Below are 23888 nucleotides of genomic sequence, written 5' to 3'. Positions count from 1 at the left end.
TGGCCTTGTACAAGAAAAAGATTGTCATTAATTCATTGCCTCTTTTTCTGGAAACATTTATGGATTTTTACCAGCTTAGAAGTAAAAATTCACTCTTACTCAGATCTCCTTACACAAGCATGTCAAACTTGCGGCCGGCGGGGGCCCCATTAAAATAGTAAGTGGAGGAGCCTAGCTATGTGTCTCCTTTATGATAGGCCCTCAATTAACGTTCATTTTCTTCCCCTAAGATTAAAACACATACTCTCAGCAAACATTTTAAACGCCAGCTCATACTTGATTTAAATTTGATTTTCTCATTTCAGCTGATCGGATGAACAGGCTCCAGGCAGCTCTTGCCAGCACTCAGCAGTTCCAGCAAATGTTTGATGAGCTTAGAACCTGGTTGAATGACAAACAAAGCCAGCAAGCAAAAAACTGCCCAGTTTCTGCAAAATTGGAGCGACTCCAGTCTCAGCTACAGGAGAATGAAGAGTTTCAGAAGAGTCTTAACCAACACAGTGGTTCCTATGAGGTGATTGTGGCTGAAGGAGAATCTCTGCTTCTCTCTGTACCCCCTGGAGAAGAGAAAAAGACTTTACAGAACCAGCTGGTGGAGCTCAAAAGCCATTGGGAAGAGCTTAGTAAAAAAACTTCAGACAGACAGTCCAGGCTCAAGGACTGTATGCAGAAAGCTCAGAAATATCAGTGGCACGTGAAAGACCTCATGCCGTGGATAGAAGATTGTAAGGCCAAGATGTCTGATTTGCAGGTCACTCTGGATCCAGTGCAACTGGAGTCCAGTCTCCTGAGATCGAAGGCCATGCTGAGTGAGGTGGAAAAGCGCCGCTCCCTGCTGGAAATATTGAACAATGCCGCGGACATTCTGATCAATTCTTCAGAAACGGATGAGGATGAGATCCGGGATGAGAAGGCTGGGATCAACCAGAACGTGGATTCCCTAACAGAAGAGCTACAGGCCAAAACAGGGTCACTTGAAGAAATGACTCAGAGACTCAAGGAGTTCCAGGAAAGCTTTAAGAATATTGAAAAGAAGGTTGAAGGGGCCAAACACCAACTTGAGATCTTTGATGCTTTAGGTTCTCAAGCCTGTAGCAACAAGAACCTGGAGAAGCTCAGAGCCCAGCAGGAAGTGCTGCAGGCCTTGGAGCCTCAGGTGGACTATCTGAGGAACTTCACGCGGGGCCTGGTGGAAGATGCCCCGGATGGATCTGATGCTTCCCAACTTCTACTTCAAGCCGAGGCCACCCAGCAAGGGTTCCTAGAGGTGAAGCAAAGAGTGAACAGTAGTTGCATGGCAATGGAAAACAAGCTGGAAGGGATCGGCCAGTTTCACTGCCGAGTCCGAGAGATGTTTTCTCAATTGGCAGACCTGGACGATGAGCTGGATGGCATGGGTGCTATCGGCAGAGACACTGACAGCCTCCAGTCTCAAATTGAGGATGTACGACTGTTTATTAACAAGATCCAAGCTCTCAAGTTAGACATAGAGGCTTCTGAAGCAGAGTGCCGACAAATGCTGGAGGAAGAGGGGACACTGGACTTGTTAGGTCTTAAGAGGGAGCTTGAAGCCCTGAACAAACAGTGTGGCAAACTGACAGAGAGGAGCAAAGCGCGTCAGGAGCAGCTGGAGCTGACGCTGGGCCGCGTGGAGGACTTCTACAGGACGCTGAAGGTGCTCAACGACATGACCACCGCGGCAGAGGAGGGGGAGGCCCTCCAGTGGATCGTGGGGACCGAAGTGGACATCATCAACCAACAGCTAGCAGCCTTTAAAGTAAGTCTTGCCTTTGTTTTTGTTTTTTTGTTTTTTTCTGTCTAATATGAGTATTTCTTTTCTTGTAACTTGGAAACTAGTTGAGTGTATATTTTCACTTCTGTCCCAGTTTCATTATTCCCATTAACATCACCATCAAAGTGTACTTTTTTGGAGACTAAACAGTCTCTTGGACTTCTAAGCAAAGGCTTGAACATATTTCGACTGTAATGTATTTCAGTGTTTATAACCAATTAAGGGTATATAAAGAAATGTCCAAATCTCATCTCTTACTCTAAGAATCTCCTCTTGTGAAATTCTGGAGATTTCAAATTAACCAATTATAGCAGTGAATGTCTCCTCAGGTTCCTAGTCTTCAAACTGAGGTGTGAGAAGCCATAAGATAAACATGGGCTCATCTTCCTAAAGTGTCGGGGGCAAGGGGGGGTTTGGTTTGGTTTTGTTTTTCACAGATTTCAAAGGAAGATTATTGGTGTGTTGTATTTAGAATAAAATGTAAAATTCTCATGAATTATTAAGATAAAACATGACACTTCAAAGAAAATTTCCAATTATAGCAAGTATCTTAAGACTTTACCTTAGGTTCCTCAAGAGTGCAAGTCCTCTGCCTATAGTGAAGTGTGAGACTGCCTTAAATTGCAAAAATGTTTTCATTCTTTTCCTGAGTCAGAATTACTAAACCTGAGGTTTTGCGAGTCTGGTTAAAACAACAGAGGAAGATGAAAGGAGTTGACTCAGAGTGCAAATTGGCTGAGTCTGAGTCTTAGCTCTCATTGCGTGAGCCTTTCACCCTGAGTTGGCTTTGTTGTAAATACCTAAAAGCGCCTCACTCAGCTGCGGGAGGCCTCTCTGCTGCTCTTTCCTTCCTCGTGTACGGAGTAGATTTGGAAAGGATACTTCTAGAACTTTATTTCCATCACTAGTGTTAATTATTTCCACTTCAATAGTGAGCACTCCTGCCTCCAGAGTTAAGGTGTTCTCTCAGCCCCTTCCTGTAAGAATTCTTCCTGTTAAAAACATGGGTGGAGAGGTGGTGGTGTCACCAGGTCAGAGCCACGTGGTCCTGAGAAAGATCACAGATTTGTAGAAAGAGCCAAGGTCAGGAAGGTGGCTGTTTCAGAAGGGCCCCTCCAGGAGTTTATGGTATGTTCAGCATTAAAATGAGACATGGGCTGAAGGCCCCTTACTGTGTGTGTAAATGCTGCAGTTTGGAGTAACACAAGTAAGTCATCATATTTGGGTTTCTTTAAGCACTTAAGAAAGGGAAGGGTAGGTAGAGAAAATTCAAACCCATGAGCCCACTTATTTTCCTCTTAGAAACTCCCACTCCTCTGTTCCAGTGGCAAGGAGGCATTCCCTGCTTCACCATGTGCGATTGATTTCCTCTCTTCCACTGCAGGCTCTGAAAGCAGAGATTCTTCTACAGACATGCTTCATTGATCCAATTTACTTGGCTTTGGATTGCTTAGAACTCCAACCAATTAAATGGGTTTCTTAGAAAACTAAAGCTAATTCCTTTAGGTTCCAAAATAGTTTACCAGCTATGTTCTGGTTTATATGAGAATTTTTATTAGCCTAATTTTCTAAACACTATATTGTACATACGTTTTTCTTTATGAGTGCAGGTTAACATAACTAAAGAGATGATACTGTTCTCTACAGTGTTGATATCCTCAAAAATACTAGAGACATTTGGCCCGCTTTATGTTAAATATTCCTAAATTACTATGCAGTTTGAGTTCTGTATTGTAAATTTTTGTTTCAGGCCTCTACATTGTTGTACTGGTTGGGTTGGCAGTGTGTATATATGTGTAGTTTTTTGTTTTTCCTATTACCATGATATCAGGTATTAATTCTTACTGCTATTACTTCTCACTACTGGCACTGGTCCTGCCTTCAGCAATCTACCCCTTCCTTATCTCCATTGAGCCAGAAAATGAAGTAAACAAGCCTGTTAAAATTGTGTTAAATATGAGCTGTAGCAGTCTCGTTTCACTGACTTCTGAAAATAACCCTCCCATCACCAATTCTGTGGATGTGAAGGCTGGGACCAGAGAGGGTTTATCTGCAAGGGACTGATGTTGACAGAACAAGTCTGGACGAAGAGGGAGAGAAAGAGAGTGAAGTTCTGTGCCCTGTGTCTATCCTCCGCATGTCGGGAATGGAAATCAGAAACGGAGTTCTACCTTATAAAGCTCCACCTTATGGAGTCAGAGGCTTGGGGACAGTTTTTGTCTCCTCCCAGCAACGGTCTTTGGTCCTGAGGGGAGGAGCACACTCCTGGCTCAGTTCATGGTGAGTGAGCTCATGGGAAGTAAACACAATGAGAGGGAGGAAGCTCTGGGTCAGTTCCCTAGAGGCTGGTCTTCTCAGACCCTTCTAAGGACTGAGTCATTTTCATGATTCGAGTGTTGAGTTCCTGGGTTAAGGTTCAGCCATAGATAAACTCCCTCCAGATACACACCAGCCACACGCCATGTTCATAAACTGTGACTGCTTCCAGATTTAAATTGTTTTCAATACGGGAAAACCAGAGATGAGGAGTATTTTACACAAAGCATTACCTTTAAGTTTTTAGCTTTTTCTTTATAATGGGATCCTCCTCTGCTGAAGAGAAGAGGATATACATCTAGCTGACTCCACTGGGGTTGGGTGGACTAGACACGAATGAAGTCTGTGGAGAACCTCAGGCTTACTTGGAACTGCAATAGTGCTGATAAATACATGGAGAGGCAGTTAGAAAATTTGTTTTCTTAAATGAACATGAAAACTGTAAGTCATTATCCCTAGAAAAGGCTTTCCCTCAATTGCTTCTAAATAACTGATAGAATCTGCCAGCTAGTGTGGATCTAGCAGATAAGCATGGAAGACAGCCCTTTTCCAGTCTAAACAGGCAAAGACCTCATGGCACTTTGCTGGATTCAGCTCTTTATTGGAAGTAGGAAGGAAGAAGCCATTCCAGAGCTCACAGATGAGGATACTGAGCATGCTTTCAGAAAACTGGAAGGAAAATACTTTGGCTACTAGTAATCTCTTCAGGAAATTCTGTTTTCCTGAACAGGAGAGTCTCTTATTATTGAGGAACAGGAATTGTATGTACATAATGGGACACTAACAAGAAGAAGGGAACTTTATTTCACTAAAATTTAAGCCAAAGAATTCTCCCAAGGTGAACTTTCTTGGAAGGGTAGAAAAAGACTTAAAATTTGGAAAAGAAATGTATTAAGTCTGAAAATGACAAGAAGCTTTCTCATTTTGAAATTCTCCCTATGTATCTTTTGTAGTCAAGAATTGAGATGATTCTGATTCTTAACTCCTCCCCTGGTCCCTACCCCCACCCTGAACCGGCCTGGTCTTTCAGTCTGGAAACATGTGCTGATGTTGGCATCCTACTGGTGAGAAACCTGGGTGTGCCGTCATGTACTCTATATCTTGTATATATTTATATTTATTATGTATTCAGGCCAGGCTTCAGACTTGGAACTCTACCACTCAGCAACTAGAAAAACCAAGTGGGAAAAATTGAAACATTTTTAGGGTATGTAGATTTCTCAAAAGGTTCACTTCAACTGATGGGGCATTTGAAGCATCCAAGCCTGTTGGTTTTTTTCCTCCCATGTCTTTGAGGCTGGGCTGGCAGGATATAGGTGAGGCAGCAGGCTTCCCTAAGACTGTTCTCAGTCTTAATTCAGGTTGAGCCAAGCCCAAGGTCAGGGACTGCATACACTTGCAACTTCTGTCTGGAGACTCAGCATCCTACTCTGAAGCCAGACAAGAAAGCCTTGTAAACCTCTTCATTGGATTCCCAACCTTAGGCTTCCCTATGAGCATCTGTGAAAACTCTTGGAAGACATGTGTCTGACATGGAGTTGAAAGACTGCCAGTTTACAGAGATACTTATTCCTTCCTTTCAAATAATCACAAACACAGTATCAGCCCATCTGTGTTTTTGCCAGTTAGGTTCACTAGAGAATAAAGCAAATGAGGTCAGCACGGTGTACCTACCCTCGGAGGGAAAGGGAAGCACTCGTGGGCTGACCTGTCACCTGAAGGTTCAGGCATCTGCAGATTTACAGCAGCCAAGATAAGTTGACTAAGCACCCCCTACTCCCACCTTGTGCAGACCTTGGCTTGTCAGGGTGTTTTCCCCCTTCCTTAAGCTTGGCTACTTCAACAGTAACCACTAGGGTCCACAGAAGTAAAGAGAATGTTGCCCTAGAACAGGGTCTCTCAACCTCTGAACTCTTGACATTTTGGATTGGATCATTCTTTGTTGTGAGGGCTGTCCTGTGCATTGTAGGAAACTAGATGCCAGTAGATGCCAGTAGCTACCCTTCCCCAGGTTGACAACCAAAAATGTCAGCTAGTACACATTGCCAAATCTCTCTTAGCTGGCAAAATCTGCCTCAGTTGAAAACCACTGCTCTAGAAGAAAATTGCCATCTCTATGTGGGAAACAATAGTCAGATGGAAAAAAACACTTGTTGATTAAGTTAAATTTGGGAAGGAGGGGGTGGCTCCTGGTAATCTGATTATGACTGTGTAGTAGCAAAAAGTGCCTCTAAGTCTGCCTTTCTTAGGCCAGGCCCTGGCTGGATTCTTTTTTTTTTTTTTTTTTTTTTTTTTTGCTGGTACCAATCTGTGTGATTTAAAACCTCCCTGTCACTTTCTCTAACATCTACACTTTATTTTGCATAGAGTTGTTGATGCAGGTGTTGGTTGATGATGCATTTCTAAAGAGAAGAGGAATTTCCTTTGTGGAAGTACTTCAGGGAGTCTCCTTGTTCTGTGTCTTTAAGAGGAGACTACAGTTTGTCTGTTGTTCTCCTCAGCCCAGGAGCTCACAGTTTGGCTGCTGGTATTTATAACCCAATGTGACCAACCCCCTGACCCCTCCCCCAAGAATTCCAATGCTCTGTGATAATCCTCTCCACCCTCACCATAGGACCTGGGTGGGGAGACCGTAAAGGAACCTTTAAGGCCTTTAAGTTGCTTCATGGTAAACTTTTTCCAGTCCCATTTTAAAATATCATTAGTATTCTAAATACCGGCATCACAAGCAAAATCCCAAGATAGCAGTCTTTATATCATCTTAAAGGAGCCTCATTCATGCCTCAGTGAAGATAGGAAAATCTATAGAAAGGCTGTCAAGAAAGCATTGATGGATCTCAAAATTTTGTTTGGAAATTTTAAAGCAACTAAACTAATATATCTTCAACCAAAAGGAAGGACTGAACAGTGTGATTTACATTTACTGAAATTCTTTTTAAAAAATATATTTTTATTTATTTTAGAGAGGAAGGGAGAGGGAAAGAAACATCAGTGATGACAGAGAATCACTGATCAGCTCCTTCCTACACACCCGCCACTGGGGATCGAGCCCACAAGCCGGGCATGTACCCCTGACCAGAATCAAACCCAGGACCCTTCAGTCTGCAGGCCAATGTTCTATCCACTGAACCAAACCGGCCAGGGCTACATTTACTGAAATTCTTCACATCTAGTGTCAGCACGTAACATTTTCAACTAAGGTTCATCATATGATTTTTGTACAAGAAGGAAGAAAATTATGTTTCCAAAAGAACTAGAATTCACCCCAGGCAGAACTTGTATTTATTGTTGAGTATTCCGTAAGTGAATGCATTTGAGATTAGCACAGTCTTGCAGAACAGTATAGTTTCTTGCTGTGTCTAGAAATGCCTAGTAAGTGGGCTCAGTCTTAGCTTAGTCCTGGAGCTGAATCAGAAAAGAATCCTGGCTGCTTGCAGGCTAACTGGCTGGCACAGGAGCTGTAAGTAGTGAGTCTCTAGGAAGTGGCATGAGTTGCTCTGAAGGGCACTTCATTGTTAGAGTTGTTTGGTTCACAAGGAATAAAAGGAGTCCTACAGGGAGTCATGTCAGGTCACTGTACCCAAGGGCTGTCTCCTGCCAAGCAGCTTCTTCCCCAGTCTCAGCTGTCCCGGTTGGGAAAACCTAGCTATGGGGAGAATGTGCTCCCTCCCCACCTTCCTTAATACCATACCACTGCACTATCCAGTGTTTTTCAAATACCAGTCTCTGGTATTCACTGTGGAAGACTAATGGGGTACACTTATGCCCTAGGTCTTCACAAACTATTTTTATACTACCAGTGCTGTGATTTCAGATGTGGACCTTTCAGGACTTTGGCCACTCAGGGATGAGAATAAGTGCCACGTGGTAATGGTCCATGGATCCCTATGTGGGGGCAGGAGAAAGGGGATTCATATTCCTTTCTGTCCATCCTTACTGAGCACTTGTTACCAGTACTTGTGATGGGTGCTGGGGGTTTCAGAGTCTCTTGTTACCCGTGTAGTATGGGAGATGGACACAAAAATGGCAGTGGTGGTGATGTAGTAGTAAGAGTGGTAAGGGAGGGACCTATGTCTAATCCTAACCTCCCTACCTCTCCTCCCTGTAAACCAGGCATTTGAGATCCAGTTGCAGAAAGGAAAATAGACTTGAAGATGTTAAGTAGGTTTTTCAAGCTGAATATCAAGTAAATGTTAGAATAGGGGATGGAAAAGTCTGTTTGTCACCCAGTGGTTCTCAACAGTGATTCTCAATTGGGGGGCATTTGACAGTGTCCAGAGACATTTTTAAATTCTCATGACTGGGGGTGGGCTGCTCCTAGCATCTGGTGAGTGCCATTGAATACACAGGATAGCCCTTGCAACAAAGAATTACTCAGCCCACTTCTGGAGAAATAGGGGGTTTCATAGTTTACTCTCTTCATATTCCATGACAAGAGTTAACTGATGAAATTGTTCCACCGCCTAGGGAAGCTTCATGGTTTTCCTCTCAAAAAAAAAAAAAAAAAAATCGTTAAGGAATAGTGTTGGTTCTGAAGTGACTTACTCAGATCTGTTGGATAAAGTCAGGATCTTGGAGAACTAATTTGAGTCAGTGGCTAAAGAATGCTCTCCATGCTTGACCAGTCCCCACCCCACCCTACCACAAGGCTCCTGCTGTGGAAATCAGTCATCTGTGTATCTCGAGCTGCTTCCTGTAGGGTGTGTTGTGGAATGGCACCAGCTGGGAGTGCTGATCTCAGTGTGATTTTATCACACTCTGCCTCTTTTGAGCCTTGCTGTTGGGAACAAAGGATCCTCTGTTCAGAATGCAGAGAGCTAGTGTGATTGGACAGTCAGCATGTACGCACTTGGTTCCCACGGAAAAAAAAAAAAAAAAAAAAAAAAAGACATAAATTATTCTGTAGCTTTCTAAAACTTGGGCTTCCGAGGTGGTTTCCCCCTAGTTCCTGTCTGTATTCATGGTCCTCTCTGTGAGTGCTTAAGCTCCTCACATCAGTGCAAGAGACATCTGATCTAATGAATTAATTAAGAGGCAGCGTCCTTCAGAACTGGTCTACATCTAAGCCTTCGGTCTTTTCCTTCTCCAGTGTTAGAAACTACATTTTTAAAAAGTTTTTATTATTATTATTTTTTTCATTACCCAAGGATATGTTTATTGATTTAAGACAGAGGGGAAGGGAGAAAGAGAAAGAAAGAAAGAAACCTCAATGTAAGAAATATCGATCAATTGCCTCCCAAACATGCCCCCACTGGGATCAAACCCACAACCTTTTGGTGTATAGGTTGATGCTCCAACCTCCTAGGCCAGTGGTCAGCAAACTGCAGATCGTGAGCCACATGCAGCTCTTTGGCCCCTTGAGTGTGGCTCTTCCACAAAATACCGCGGCCTGGGTGAGTCTATTTTGAAGAAGTGGCGTAAGAAGAAGTTTAAGTTTAAAAAATTTGGCTCTCAAAAGAAATTTCAATCATTGTGCTGTGGATATTTGACTCTCTTGACTTACGAGTTTTCCGACCACTGTCCTAGGCCACCCAACCAGGGTTGGGAAGCCGCATTTTAGATCTCCACTATCTTTCCAGTTTTATTTCTTATATAGACCATCCCCTCCATCCACTTCTCCCAAAAACTCCTTGTATACTTTACCTATTTTATTTTATACCTGAAGTCCCATATTTCCACAAAACTTTCTTGATCTCCCCAGCTTACTATTCCTGATCTTCTACAATACTTAAAAGGTGTAATCATTTAGCCTTTATCATATACTGCCTAATCATATAGTTGGAGATTAGTAAATTTAACTGATTGGATGAGTGCTCTTTATTTCTCATTCAAAATGCTGTCTACTCTGCAAGACTTGAAGTACCTGCTTGGGTGTCCTGAGAAATTCTGATCCTACCCTCTCCATTTATCCTCTGGGCTCCCTTCCTTCTCTACTAGTTGGCATATTTTAAAGGAATACAATTTAATTTCAGTACTAACCTGAACAAAAGCAAAACTAAGAAAGAAATTTGCTATTGCAGATATACTTGAAGAAAGCCAGACTCTGAAATACTGCCTTGTAGTTACCCATCACATTATTTATTTATTTTTAAATTTTATTGTTTAAGGTATTACAAATAGTAGTACATGTCTCTTTTTTCCCCAATGACCCTCCCATCTCCCCTACCACCGCCACCCCCCTCCCCCATGCTTGCCCTCGCCCCCCCCCCTCCCCCGCCTCCATTGTTGTCTTGTGTCTGTTGGTTGTGATTATATGCATGCAAATAAGCATCAGACTGTCCAACTACAGCGGGAAGGTAGGGAAGTGTTGGGGGGATAAGAGATCAACCGAAGGACTTGTCACCCATCACTTTAGAGTCCTTGTCATTTATTCAGCTAGTTTGCAATTAAGAAGAGTCTTTAGACTTCAGTCAGCTTGGCGTGTTGAAAAAGAATTGAGCATGAGTTTGAGTCAGAAATATTCAGCTTTCAATGCTGGCTCTATCATTTACTACCTGAGTGACCTTGGGGGAAAATACTTAAACTCTGTATATTTACTTCAATTATAAAATGTGAACAAGGGTAAGTCATAACTTTGGGTTTTTTTATGAAAATTTAATGAAGTGAAACAGGTGAAACCATTAGGCATATATTAAGTGTTCAGTAATGATAACATTCTTATATTTTAAAAAAGTTTATTCAGACTTATAAATTAGAATGCTGTGAAATATTTTTATATTGAAAAATAAGAAAAGTTATGCCCTTAGTACCTAGGGATGCTCATTCTCCAAAAGACTTGATCAAAAACCCAGCAGAGGATTAGATTCATTCTTTTCTTTTTGGAAAACTGGAAATAAGGATAAAGTAAAATTAGTTTGATGGTAGCAATGAAACAAGTGGTGGGCAAACAGCCTTCCTGAGCAGCTTTTTTGGAGAGCAAATGTACAGCTTGTTTTAGAGTAGAAATGCACAGGTGGGTTTAGGTCTATCACATAGCTTTAAATTACATATATTTACTCATTTATTCATTCCTATCAGAATCCCACAGCTAGCAAGTATTTCTGAGGTCATTTTGACCTTGGCTAAGGTGCTGTACAAATCAATGTTATTTTCATATCATTAACCAGAAACTAGTACCAGCTCAGTGACTTCCCTCATCACAGTTACCCATCAGATCAGCTTTAATGATCTCAGAGTCCTTGCCTAATTAGCTTTTAACATAGACCATGTTGTCTTCCTCTGCTGCCATACAACGGCAACTACCAAGTCAGCATCTTTGGGAGAGACACCTCTTAATATTAATCAGTCATTAATTAAAACATTGAGATGTGAAAGAAAAATGTCAGCCTGATTTCAGAGAAAAGCAGCTTAAAAAAATACAGATACATTTAATCTCTCTGCCAAACATATGTACCACATCAAGATGTGTTATAGCATAGCTTTAATTCTTAACATTTTCAGCAAATTATGGGTTTCTAATACTTGGTTTTATATATATATATATATATATATATATATATATATATATATATATATATATATATATATATATATGTATATATGATTCACGGGAAGAAGATAAGAATTGAAAGAGCCTTAGCCAGTTTGGCTCAGTTGATAGAGCATTGGCCCACAGATTAGTTCAATTGTGGTCAAGGGCACATACACTTCCATTGCAGGCTCGATCCCCGTTGAGGTGTGTGCAACAGGCAACAAATCAGTGTGTCTCTCACATTGATGTTTCTCTGTCTCTACCCTTCCCTTCTCCTCTCTCTAAAAGTCAGTGGGAAAACATTCTCAGGTGAGGATTAAAACAAAAACAAAAAGTTTTGAAAGAAATTGAATTTATCTTGGGTCTTCTCCTGCTTGAATTAATTGCATCCATTCAAATTAACCATTTATTATCTCATCTTGCAAGTCACTCCCAAAGGGAGAGCTCTGATTTTGGTCTAATTCTTTAAATTTAAACCTAAATTATTTGTTTGTGGTCAGTGTTAAGAATTGCTTTAGAATCAAAATGAAAGAGTTTTCAGAAATATCTTTCCTCTGTATTATTTATCCTACCTCCTTTTCTAATACTGGAGAGAGGACCCCTATAGCAAGATTTCTTGGAGATTCAACCCAGAGACCTGTTTCATATAAATAGCCAGGCAAATTTGTGAAGTTATTAACTTGTGACAGTTATGAAGTCATGCAACTCTATTACTGGAAAACGCAGATGGTCACTTTCTCTGGAAAACCTCCCCAGAAACACCAGACCACATCTGGCCCCTTAGGGAAGAAGAGCCCAAAGAGACAAAAGACTGGCTAGAAAGGTGACATCAGGATAGTACAGTGTCTTAGAAGCCAAAAGAACAGAGCCTCAAGAAGAAGGGAGAGCCCTAGCTGGTTTTGATCAGTGGATAGAGCATCAATTTGCAGACTGAAGGGTCCCAGGTTTGATTCTGGTCAAGAACACATTCCCAGGTCTCGGGCTTGATCCCCAGCAGGGGGTGTGCAGGGGGCAGCCAATCAATAATTCTCTCATCATTGGTGTTTCTCTTTCTCCCTCTCTCTTTCTCTCTGAAATCAATGTTTTAAAAAATTATTTTTAAGGGAGGACCAATATTTTTTCACCACTGGTTATACTTACCCCCTATAATCTGATCCCGTTCCTATCACAGTGCTGAAACTGTTCTCTTGGAAGTATTCATCTGTTGTGCAGCATTTTTTAAAACACCCCTGTCCATTTACTTCCCATTCTCTTCTCTGGCTGCTCTTCTGCTTTCTTTTTTGGTTTGTCTTCCTACCTCCCAAACACATGCTTCCTGAAATTTTATCATTGCTTTGTCTTCTCTCTCCACATGAAAGCCCAGGGATGTCCCACTTCTTCACTGTTGTATTGGAGGATTCCAAGTCTGTAACTCTACCCTAAACTTCAGTCTTTTGTGTGAGGGGCCTTTTTGGATACCTCCATTCACACTCAGTATGCCCTAAGTAAATTAAATGTGTGATCTTCTTCAAATATTGTCTTCCTCCCTGCTACTGTTTTATAGTATTACTATGCTTTCAAGAATCCAAACGTATGCTACAGCATCATTTTACATTTATTTTCCTCCCTAAACTCTACCTTCTATCTGGTCAGTTGTGAAGTCCAAATATTCTTCCTCTGCAGTTTCTTTCACAGCTTCCCACCCCCAATTTCACAAGTTCAGGCTTTTTGTTACCGGTGTAATCCTTCTGATTGCTTCAACTTCAATCTTCCAATCTACAATCTATCTTATACAAACTGACACCAAGGCAGCATCTGCAGACGTAGGCGCAACCTTAAAAGCCCAAGAAGTCAATAGCTGTGTTACTTTGGACAAGTAAGTTGACTACCTCAAATTTCATTTATAAATTAAGGATTTGAATTTTTTAAAGTGAGATAATACAGATTAAATGGCAGTTGAATTAGAACCAAGTCCCAAATTCTTAGCAAACTTTCCATACACTGCTCAATAATTCTCATGACCTCTGGTAAATTTAAATAAGTAAGTCTTGATGTACTAATGGGTTTTCTGAATAAAGCATAAATTCCCTGGCTGTGCATTCAAGGGCCTTGGTGAACTGCCTTGAGCTACTTACCATTCTGACCTCTCCTTTTTCTCTTTTATATGCTCTGTATTTAAGCCTCACTGAATTCAAATTTGCTTCTTTAGAATCCATGCCTTTTTAGGTTTCCTGCTTCTAACCCTTCACTTAGAAATCCTTGTCTTCACCATCTCTGTATATGTGTACAAGCCCTAATGAGTAAACTTATTCCCTTCATAAAACCTTCCCTGGTTCCCCCTGCTTCCTTTCCTTTCTCCCATTCTTGTAAGGCATTTTTTAACTTGCAAAGCCCCATACTTTTGTCATCACCACTATCTTGGTGAGTAGCAAAAAGAGGAATTAATACACTGTCTTTTGGAAATTTTACAAGCAGGAAGGAGCCTATAGGGGTCATGAGAGTTCCTGCAAATGTGTGGGAGATTTTGAGCCCATGAGAACTCAAATAGCATCAAAATCCGTAGTATCCCATTTAAAACAAGCTTTACATCTTGCTGTATAATGAGTCACCCAGTAGCCATCTTTATATAATAGAAGCACCAAAGGATGGTAATGACTGATGCCCAACAGGTACAGACTAATACTGTGGTGTTTCCCCTTGTCAGTAAATAAATGCTTGTAAAGTCTAGAGATCCTGAAATGAAAGGCATTTTGTAGATTTAAAGTGGGCAAGATCCAACCAGTCTTCTGTATCATCTCTAGTCAGCACTAATCCTCCAGGAGAGGAGGGGTGGATGAAAAGGCGTTATGGAATCTGAGGAAGTGTGGATTAGGGTCTCCAGATCGTCAGACGGGTCGAGTGGTTTAAGTATGGAGCACACCGAGGCAGAATACCGGGTCTAAAACTTGGAAAGGGTGTAAAGAGACTCTTTAATTAGGAAGATAGCAGGAAGGGCCTGGATTGTTCTTTCTTCTAAGTTCACTGAAGAAAAATCGGACACCAGATTCTGTTCTTAGGAATTTCTAAATGAGTAGAGAATTCTTTGAACTCTGTAATCAACTAACTGGAAACCAATTTGAAATTTGGCTTCAGCACATATATTTGTGGTTGCAGAAGTGGGGGAAGCATCCAGAGTGGTTATCTGGAGCTCCCTGTACTTCTCTTTTAAAAAGTTTACACGCAGCATGTGAAATGAACAGATGCTTTTTTTGTTGATGTTGGAGCTATCAGGGCAACAAGAGGCTGAACACTGTATCAGGTGTTTATTTCAGTCACTGTGATGGCTCTTGGCAGAGCTCCACATACCAAAACTAAAGAGAAACCCATGAACACATAAAAAATAAGACACATTGTGCAAAGAGACACTGTGCTTCCTCTGGTGATTTCTTTCTAAACACATACTGATGATAAAGAAGGAGCAAACCTATCTGTGGCTTCTTTGGGGGTGGGGGCTTGCGAGATTGGGGAACTTTACCTAATCCTTTCTTTAAGGTTGTGTTGTACTTTTTTGGATGTTTTTTTTCCTGTAATACTGCTTTAATGCTTAGAGTGTGACTTCAGTTGAAAAGCAATTTGAATTCAATCTTCATAGTTGCTAAAACACTCCACTTACTTATTTTATATTATAATATGGAGCATTTATATTATAATATGTGAGAATAGGGTAGATAGGTGTGGGAAGGAGAGAGATTGAATTGATTGACACCTGACTGGTGAGGAAACAGGAAAGGAATTTCTGCCTGGGAAGTTTGTGATTCCACATCAAGATCATTTTTTTATAATAGAATAACTACCCACCCTTAGTCCAGAGCCAGAATTCCTCAGATTCTTCCAGCCAGAAGGGCGCTGGCACACTAACAGTGTTATGATATCAGAACACTTAAGTGAATGTATTTGGCCAGAGAGATTTGCCAGTGAAATTGATCTTGCCTTCCCTAGGTTTTTCCAGTTGTACTGAATAATTAAAAGAAAATTAAAACCTGGATTCCCTGAAATGTTAAGTATCAGATCTGTAAGTTGATCAAGCCCCTAGGAACACAGTGTGTCAGAGTTAGAAGGAAACTAGAATTTATTCTAAACAAACTGATTGCGGATTTTATAATCTGTTTCCGCAATTCTCTGCCAACTGATTGCATGAATTTCCAGATTGCTTGAATTTCTGCGCACACACCTCCAGAATCGGGAATTTCGCCGCTTTAAGGGACTCCCTATTCTTTGATTAACTGTGAGAAAGCTCTTTGTTTGAAATGTGCCCTTGGATCTTCCTGTGTCAGTTTAAGGAGATACTGTATCCAGAACAAGCTTCCTTCCTCCCTTGTTCCAGTCCTTCACATAGATACTTCTTGTTTATCATATTGCCTGGCACCTTCTCTAGGTCAAGCATTTCTTTGTTTGTTTGTTTGTTTGTTTGTTCTTTCTGCTGTTTGTTCCTCAGGAGACAGGGCTTCTAGTGTCTGGCATGGTGGAAGCAGGACTCAGGATTCTGGGGCAGCTCCTTTAAACGTTTTAGGATTAAAGAATATTAAAATTAGCCAAAACCGGTTTGGCTCAGTGGATAGAGTGTCGGCCTGTGAACTGAAAGGTTCCAGGTTTGATTCTGGTCAAGGGCATGTACCTTGGTTGCGGGCACATCCCCAATATGAGGTATGCAGGAGGCAACTATCAATGTTTCTCTCTCATCGATGTTCCTAACTCTATTCCTCTCCCTTCCTCTCTGTAAAAAATCAATAAAATATATATTTTTAAAAAGAGTATTAAAATTAGAAAGACAGTCAAGACATAATCTAGTCTGTGCCCCTCTCAGTTTACAGATGGAGAGAGAGTTTTTCAGATTTGAGTGGGCTGAATGGATCAGCAGCTTCTTTCAAAGTGAGAAATAAAGTGTACAAAACAGTTTGCCGTTGAAAGGTCTTTTATTTGTTTAATTCTGAGCACAGGCGTCAGCCCACACCTCATTTTTGCCAAGGACCTCTCTGGCTTCCTAAGTTCAGGGTTGCACTGCCAGATCTCCATACACCAACTATTGGCTTCACTTATTGTTTGTGTAAAGGATAGAAATAACTTTTCCATAAGTTTGACTGTCTATATTGACTGCATGGTCCAACCGAAATTTTAATAAAATTTTTTTGACCTTCAGAAACGTAGCTGCCTCTAGTTGACAGTTTCTGGGTTTCCCTTTGAATTTCTTTAACTGTCACCAGGTGACTTAGCTTTCTAAAAGCCAAATGCTGTGGGCAGAATTGTGGGCCACCTTTCTATAGCATTTTCTGTCATCAAACTGGAAATACAGACCCGTGCATTTCAGCTGGCCCCAAAGAGGCTCAGGTTCCTTTGGATGTGGCAGCAATAAAGGAGCCAGGTGTTTGGCGTGGGACACTGCTGCTGGCATCTCCAGAGTCACTGACACCACTCAGTTCTGAGGGCAGAAACATGTGGCTGGGAAAGGGGACCAAGACCTGATGAGAGGAGGAGGAGGGAGAGAGAATGTGCCTGGAGTTTCCCCATAACTTGGTCTCTGAGTTTGACAGAATTCCTTCGGACCCCAGGAAAGGGCCGGGTTCGAGGCTGGAGTGTTCTTGGGCCTGGCAGGGGCGCGCCAAAGGTGACATTGGAGGGACTCGGAGAGCCTTTGGCGGCCGCGCTGGAGCCAACAGCGAGGAGGCGGCCCGCGGCTGCCGGCAGTGGGGCCCCGCGCGGCCCGGCGGGAGCCGGCTGGCGGGGGCGGCGGGGGCGCCCCTCCCGGGCCCGCTCGCCCGCGGGCTGGGCTCGGAGCCCGGTGGGGGGGCGCGGCGGGGCGGCGGGGGCCGGGCCGGGGGTGGGGGGCGGGGCCCGCCTTTGTCGGGGGATTTGCGCGGTACGGCGGCGGCGCCCTCCCCTCCTCGCGGGCGGGGCCCTCCCTCCGGCGGGGTGCGAGGGGCGTGGGCCCGCTGAGCGAGCAGCCCCTCCTCCCGCGCCTCGGCCTCCAATCCTCGCCGCCGCCCCCTCGCTCTCGGCTCCGTCGCTCTCTTCCCGGCCCGGCCCGGCCCGGCCCGGCCCCGCCTCCGCCTCCCCCGGGCTCTCCTCCGCGCTGGGGCTTCCAGGGGGCTGCCGGGCGGGGCGGCGCGGAAGGGGCGGAGAGCGGCCCGCCAGCCCGGCACTGCCAGCGGGCGCCGAGCGAGCGAGCGAGCGAGCGAGCGGCCCAGGGAGCAGGGCTCGCCCCCGCGCGGCCCGCGCGGAGCCTTTGTTCCCGGCGCGAAGTTAGCATGCCGGCGCCGTGACAGCTGCGGCGGAGGCCGGCCGGCCGGCGGCGCGGAGAATGGAGGCGGCTGCTTGACATGCAGCCCGCGGCGCGGCGGCTGCGGGCCGGGCACCGGCGGCGGGGAGGCGGCGCCCCCAGCACGCGGGACTCGGCCGCCGGAGGGACAAACTAACTTCCTGAGCGCGGAGCGGAGGCCGCGAGGCCCGGAGCCACCTGCCAGCTGCGGTGAGGACCCGGCCGGGGCGCGCGGCGCGGCGCGGCGCGGGGGAGTGGGCCGCGCTGAGCCCCCCGCGCACCCGGGCGGCCGCCCCCCGAAGGCCCGCGCGGGCTCCGCTCGCCTTGTTGGCGGCCTCGGCGCTGGGCTGTGCTGAGCGGAGAGCCACAACAATGCCATGATGTTTTGGAGACAGGAAGCCCCAGACTGGTCCCGAACGAAGGACTTCCTGTGTTTAAAGTTGCAGGAATATCCGCCGACCAGCCCAGTTCAATTGCAAACGCCCGAACTAGGGAGAACGAATGGCTAATTCAGACCAGCTGGACTCTCCAGGGGTGGAACTGAGGATAAAATGAGAGGAATTCCTAAGAGCTTGGGCTATACGTGAAGCCAGAGAGGCTGTGCCATTGTTAAAGGACACAACCGGTATAACTCCTCTGCTTCCAACTCTCCTTGGATGAGAAGTGAGTGGAACTAGATACTAAATAAGACTTGTCAATATCAGATGCTTTTTTTATTGCTTACATTAAGAAGAGGCGTGCTCTTTAAAAAGAAGCCATACAAGGAATTATTTTGTTTGTTGAGTAAATTATACCACTTATCTGCAAGTATGAGGCTGTTAGCCTGTGAAAAAAAAGCTGTTCCGCTTAGAGCGTCTCCCAGAATGGTTTCAAAGTGGAACTTCCAGACCTTTATAGAGGACAAATCCAGTTGGTTGCTTGGGATTATGAACATGTAAAGGGATTTTTAATTTACACAGAATGCATTTTGGGGGAATTGATGAAAAACATTTAAAAGGTTGATGGTTTATTTTGATTGAAGAAGTATGGGTAAGCCACTCAGCAGGCCAGACTGTTTAAGGCGGAACCCCACCTGCCTGGGGAAAGGAGAGGAAGAGGATGGCTATATAGAAGATTGCTATGTTCCACAGCGATCTATATATGATACAATGAGGATAAATGAACAAATTGACCAGGGGTCAAAGCTTAATCAGACTTCAAAAAGCACCATGGAAAAGATGGAAGGAAGTACTATATCCAGCAATGGTACATTAGGAGCAGCATCTAATGCTTTTGAGTCTAGAGCACCAGAAGGCAAAAAGCTAGATGAGCGAATAATATTTGATGCACTGAAGCTAAGCAGTGATGTGCAGAAGTTGGCACCCGTGCCACCCAGAAGGCGACCAAATGCAGAACGCAAAGACAATGTTAACAGGAGATCATGGAAGTCCTTCATGCCACCCAATTTCCCAGAATTTGCAGAAAGGATGGAAGCTTCTCTCAGTGAGGTTTCAGAAGCTGGTGTTTCAAATCCTTCCTTGCAAGAGAAGAAGGAATCCAGTTCTGCATTAACAGAAAGTTCTGGTCATTTGGACAACAGGGAACCTCAGTTAGAATCAGTAACTCTGGAACACGTGTCCAAATCCATAGGCATTCCAGAGGTGCAGGATGTGAAAAACTTAAGTGGAGACTGCCAAGACTTCAGGTTTCAGCAGCACAGTGAGAGCTCTCCCCATGAATTCCAGCCTCTAGAATCAGAAGCTGCAGCACCAAGCGGGAACACAGATCTAACGCAGGAACACAGATTCTCAAGTGCAACGTGGCCCCGAGCCATGAAAAGTTTGGCTAAGGGAGGCCTTAGAGAGAAGCAGCACCCCCTTGGGGACACAGCTTGCGCTGTGGAAATGCCACCTCTCTCCCCTTGCCTGAGTGAGGAGCTGTTGGATCCAGAGGTGCAGGTTCTCATAACCCCCAGCCTAAGAGAGAAAACAGAGTCTGAACTAAAGTTTGAGGAAGATGAGCTGTGGATTATGATGGAGGCTGAGGAGGAGTGGGAGGAGGAGAAACTGTCAGAGAGAGGAGAGACTTTTCTAATGGCGGATGAGAAAAAGAACAGGCTCGTGGATATTTTTGAAGAAGGAGAACAAGCAAACACTGTAGCAGTGACAGAGGACGGGTCCCATTGCTCAGCTGCCGTCTTGGAGACTTTAGACCACCTAGCTCTTGGTCATATTTGTTGCTCTGATGACCTACAGCCATCTGAGAACCAGTTGGCTTCTGTCCCTCTCAATTACAGTTATATTCTCACAGGTGAGAGTGCTATAGGTGAGCTGACAAACACAACTGCCCAGGAGCTAGAGGGCCTTGTTTCCGATTTAGAATACACTGTTGATCCTGTCGATTCGGAGCAGCTCTCTGACACAGATTCAGAGCAGATGTTTCTTAAACTTGAAAAAGAATGTTTATGTGAAGAAGAAGTAACTCCTCTAGTTGAGCTGGAGAAAGAAGCTTCTGAAGGGCTGGCCCCGTCCCAGGATACAGAAAATTCACCTGTAATTAGTAATTTTCCAGGGGCTGCCTTAGGAGAGGAACACGTAGACCTTTTAAATGTAAGGGTGGAAGGTGATAATACTGGATTGGATTGTGAACTTCTTAATGCCCTGGATTCTTCTCAGGTGCCTAATGCTGTGGAACTTATTGCCCACTTTGATATCATCACTCCCTCTGTTGGTGCGGAGTGTGAGAAAGTGCCTTCTAGCCCCAAGTCTGCAGGGGAATTTAAGTTCAGACACCCAGCTGATCTGGAGTCCCCGGGAAAGCTGGGCCCGGGGGGATCGCCCAGCTCTGATTGCAGAGCTTCTCATGAAGAAAACCCATCAGCCTTTGAAGCTGAGCTAGCCAAAGAAAATGGCAGTTTGTTCCAGGTAGACTGCAGTCAGATGGAGGGGGATGCTGAGAGGTCCCCCCTCAGTTCTGCTTTTAGCTATGAACTAACAGATACTATCTCAGGATCTGAAGTAGAGGTGTTATCATATGGTTCACATTTACTAGCAGATGAGATTCATTTGGAAAATGAGAAAGGAGCTATTAATCAAGAAAACAGTCTGGCTTCCTCGGGAACTGTGGACCCTTGTGAGTTGTCCATGGAGAAAGTTTACGGTGAGGCACAAGAGCTGGGTTATGAAGCCCAGCTTTTGGAGGACCGAGCCCTAGCACATTTTCATAGAGACTTCCCAGAGCAGGTCTCCCAGGATCTCCAGAGAAAGTCCCTAGAGCCAGAGATTCAGGGTCTGCACCCGCTGGATGGAGGACAGAGACATAGCAGTGATGGAGAGGGAACTGTGAATGACCTAAAGCCCAAGCTGAGTGAAGGGGAGACAGAAATTAGAGATTCAGAATCATCGCTAAATATCTTTATGGGGGAACAAGTTACCAAAGCTAGTAATACCGAACCAATTTCGGAGGAATTGATACCCATCCCAGAGAAACCTGCCCCAACTGCTATGATGCCTACTGTCGAAGATGCCCTAGATGCTGCAGTGTCCACCCCAGAGGGAACTGCTGTAGCTGCTGTCACGTCCTTTCCAGAGGAGGACATGCCAGTTGCTTCAGTGGTCACCATTGAGGCATATGTCCCAGCTGTTGCAGTGCCATCCACAGGGGAGGACATCCCAGAGGGCTCTGTCACCCCAGCTGCTGCAGTGCCCGCTCCAGAGGAGCCTACAGCCCCGGCTGCTGCATCGCCCACCCCAAAGGAGCCTACAGCCCCGGCTGCTGCATCGCCCACCCCAAAGGAGCCTACAGCCCCAGCTGATAGAGTGCTCAGACTAGAGGACCCTGCCACCCCATCTGCAGTGCCCAACCCAGAGGAGCCTACAGTCACGGCTGCTGCAGTGCCCACCCCACAGGAGCCTACAGCCCCAGCTGATAGAGTGCTCAGACTAGAGGACCCTGCCACCCCATCTGCAGTGCCCAACCCAGAGGAGCCTACAGTCACGGCTGCTGCAGTGCCCACCCCAGAGGAGCTTACAGCCCCAGCTGCTGCAGTGCCCACCCCAGAGGAGCCTATATCCCCAGCTTCTGTAGTGCCCACCTCAGAGGAGCCTACAGCCCCAGCTTCTGTAGTGCCCACCCCAGAGGAGCCTACAGCCCCGACTGCTGCATTGCCCACCCCAGAGGAGCCTACAGCCCCAGCTTCTGTAGTGCCCACCCCAGAGGATCCTACAGTCCCAGCTGCTGCAGTGCCCACCCCAGAGGAGCCTACACTCCCAGTTGCTGCAGTGCCCACCCCAGAGGAGCCTACAGCCCTGGCTGCTGCATTGCCCACCCCAGAGGAGCCTACACCCTTAGCTGCTACAGTGCCCACCCCAGAGGAGCCTGCCACTCGAGCTGCTGCAGTGCTCACCTCAGAGGAACCTGCCCCCACAGTTGATAGGGTGCCCACCCTCAATGAGCCCCCTACTCTAGCTGCTGCAGAGCCTGCTGTGGAGGAAGTGTTCCCTGCTGGTGTTCCCATCCTGGGAGACACTGTCCACACTGACTCAGTGCCTATAGCAGAAGAAGGAACTCCTGTCTTAGAGGAGTCTTCCTCCACTGGAATGTGGATCAAGGAGAACCTTGATTCTCCAGCATTTGGGATAGAAGAGGTGACTGGCACAGTGCCGCATGGGAACGAGCCTCTGGCTACAACTGATGGATTAAATTCAAATGAGGTAATTGTTGCTCATTTTGTTGGGGAGAATCTAAAGAGTAAAGGGAGATTTGCAAGTTCTCTGACTTGGTGGTGATTAGAAAGGCACAGGTAGTCCTTTCTTTGGTTCTCTTTGGGGCTTCTGGTAGTTTCTGGTCTTTTTTTGTTTATGGCGGGTGCGGTGGATATGTCTTACTTTCACTTGGCAAAACTATATATTTGGTGGTTGTTGTTTTATTCAGTGATAACAAAAGCCTAAGGAAGACAGATGTATACAGTTAGTTTACATTTTGAAAAAGATTATTAGCAGGAATGGGTGACTCTTAAAATTATAGTAAGCATGTTCTTTGCCTAAATTAGGGGTGTCGAACTCAATCAGAGAAGGGGCCAAAATCTAAAATCCAGCCTAAATCGCGGGCCGAATGGTTTACTGAACAGTCATAAACTGTCATTGTGATGGAAACGCAGCAGAGTGCAGTGATGACAGCGCGGTGCGGGCCACATTGCAAGGCCTGGCGGGACGGATTTGGCCCTCGGGCCTTGTGTTTGACACATGTGGCCTAAATCAAGAGGCTGCTGATTGATCAGTGATTATCAGCAGTCACATAGAGGCTAGAATATAAATTTTGGAATGAGACCTGAGATACTACTTAATCACTTTAGGAAAATTAGTTGGATGTCCTGAGTCTCCAGTTTTGTCATTTGTAAAGGCAGAACCCTATGAATTTTGTGAGAATAAAATGCCATAACCCATGGAAAGCATCGTGTGTTAGATTTTAATCACTGTCGATATCCTCCCTCTCTCCCTTTCAAATAGATATGTCGGTTAGTTGAAAGAATTCACCAAAGCATGTTGGGTTAAAGCAATATACAGATGTGCAAATTACAGTTCTTTAATACAAAAAGCTGTTTATTAAGGTCAAAATAAGTCATAATGTTTATGAAAAGAGAGGTGTTCCAGTCATCTTGTCAAACTTTGTGTCCTGGAGCAAGTCACTTCCTTTCCTATACCTCTTATTTCTTAATCTTTAAAATAAGGAAGTTGGACTAAATGTCCTTCTGGGTCTCCCTTAAATATTTTTAGATTCTTAATGTTAGAGAACAGACCTTGTTAGGAAGCTGTTCGGAACAGTGTTCACATCTTTGAGCACTCCTAAGTCAAAGGAATATGAGATCAGCAAATTCTAGAGTTCACTGCCTGGTGTCATTTGATCAGTGGTAAGCAGTGGAGTGAAGGACTTAAAAGTTTAATCCTGGCCAGGTGGCTGGCTCATTTGGTTGGAGCCTCATCCTGTACATCAAGAAGTTGCAGTTTCGATTTTGAATCAGAGCACATACCTAGTTGTGGATTGCATCCAATACAGGAAAC

At 44.7% G+C, this 23888-nt stretch overlaps 1 protein-coding gene across 14 annotated transcripts in view; it reads left to right on the top strand.

Annotated features, from left to right (window-relative positions):
• MACF1 (microtubule actin crosslinking factor 1) overlaps positions 1-23888 on the top strand; it is a 332073-nt gene that overhangs the window by 246393 nt on the left and 61792 nt on the right. For 13 of the 14 annotated variants that reach the window (XM_036443784.2, XM_036443786.2, XM_045584819.1 and 10 more), the window contains one exon: positions 306-1777. In XM_036443784.2, coding sequence (XP_036299677.1) covers positions 306-1777 — 1472 coding nt within the window. Of the gene's footprint in view, positions 1-305; positions 1778-17697; positions 22542-23888 lie in introns of those variants that run through there. The other variant, XM_045584821.1, reaches the window with a different exon arrangement.

Source organism: Pipistrellus kuhlii, unplaced genomic scaffold (assembly GCF_014108245.1).
Source record: "Pipistrellus kuhlii isolate mPipKuh1 unplaced genomic scaffold, mPipKuh1.p scaffold_m20_p_2, whole genome shotgun sequence".
Classification (NCBI taxonomy): Eukaryota; Metazoa; Chordata; class Mammalia; order Chiroptera; family Vespertilionidae; genus Pipistrellus; species Pipistrellus kuhlii.
The sequence above is the reverse complement of the archived record's forward strand: the minus strand, read 5'-3'. Positions and strand labels throughout refer to the sequence as shown.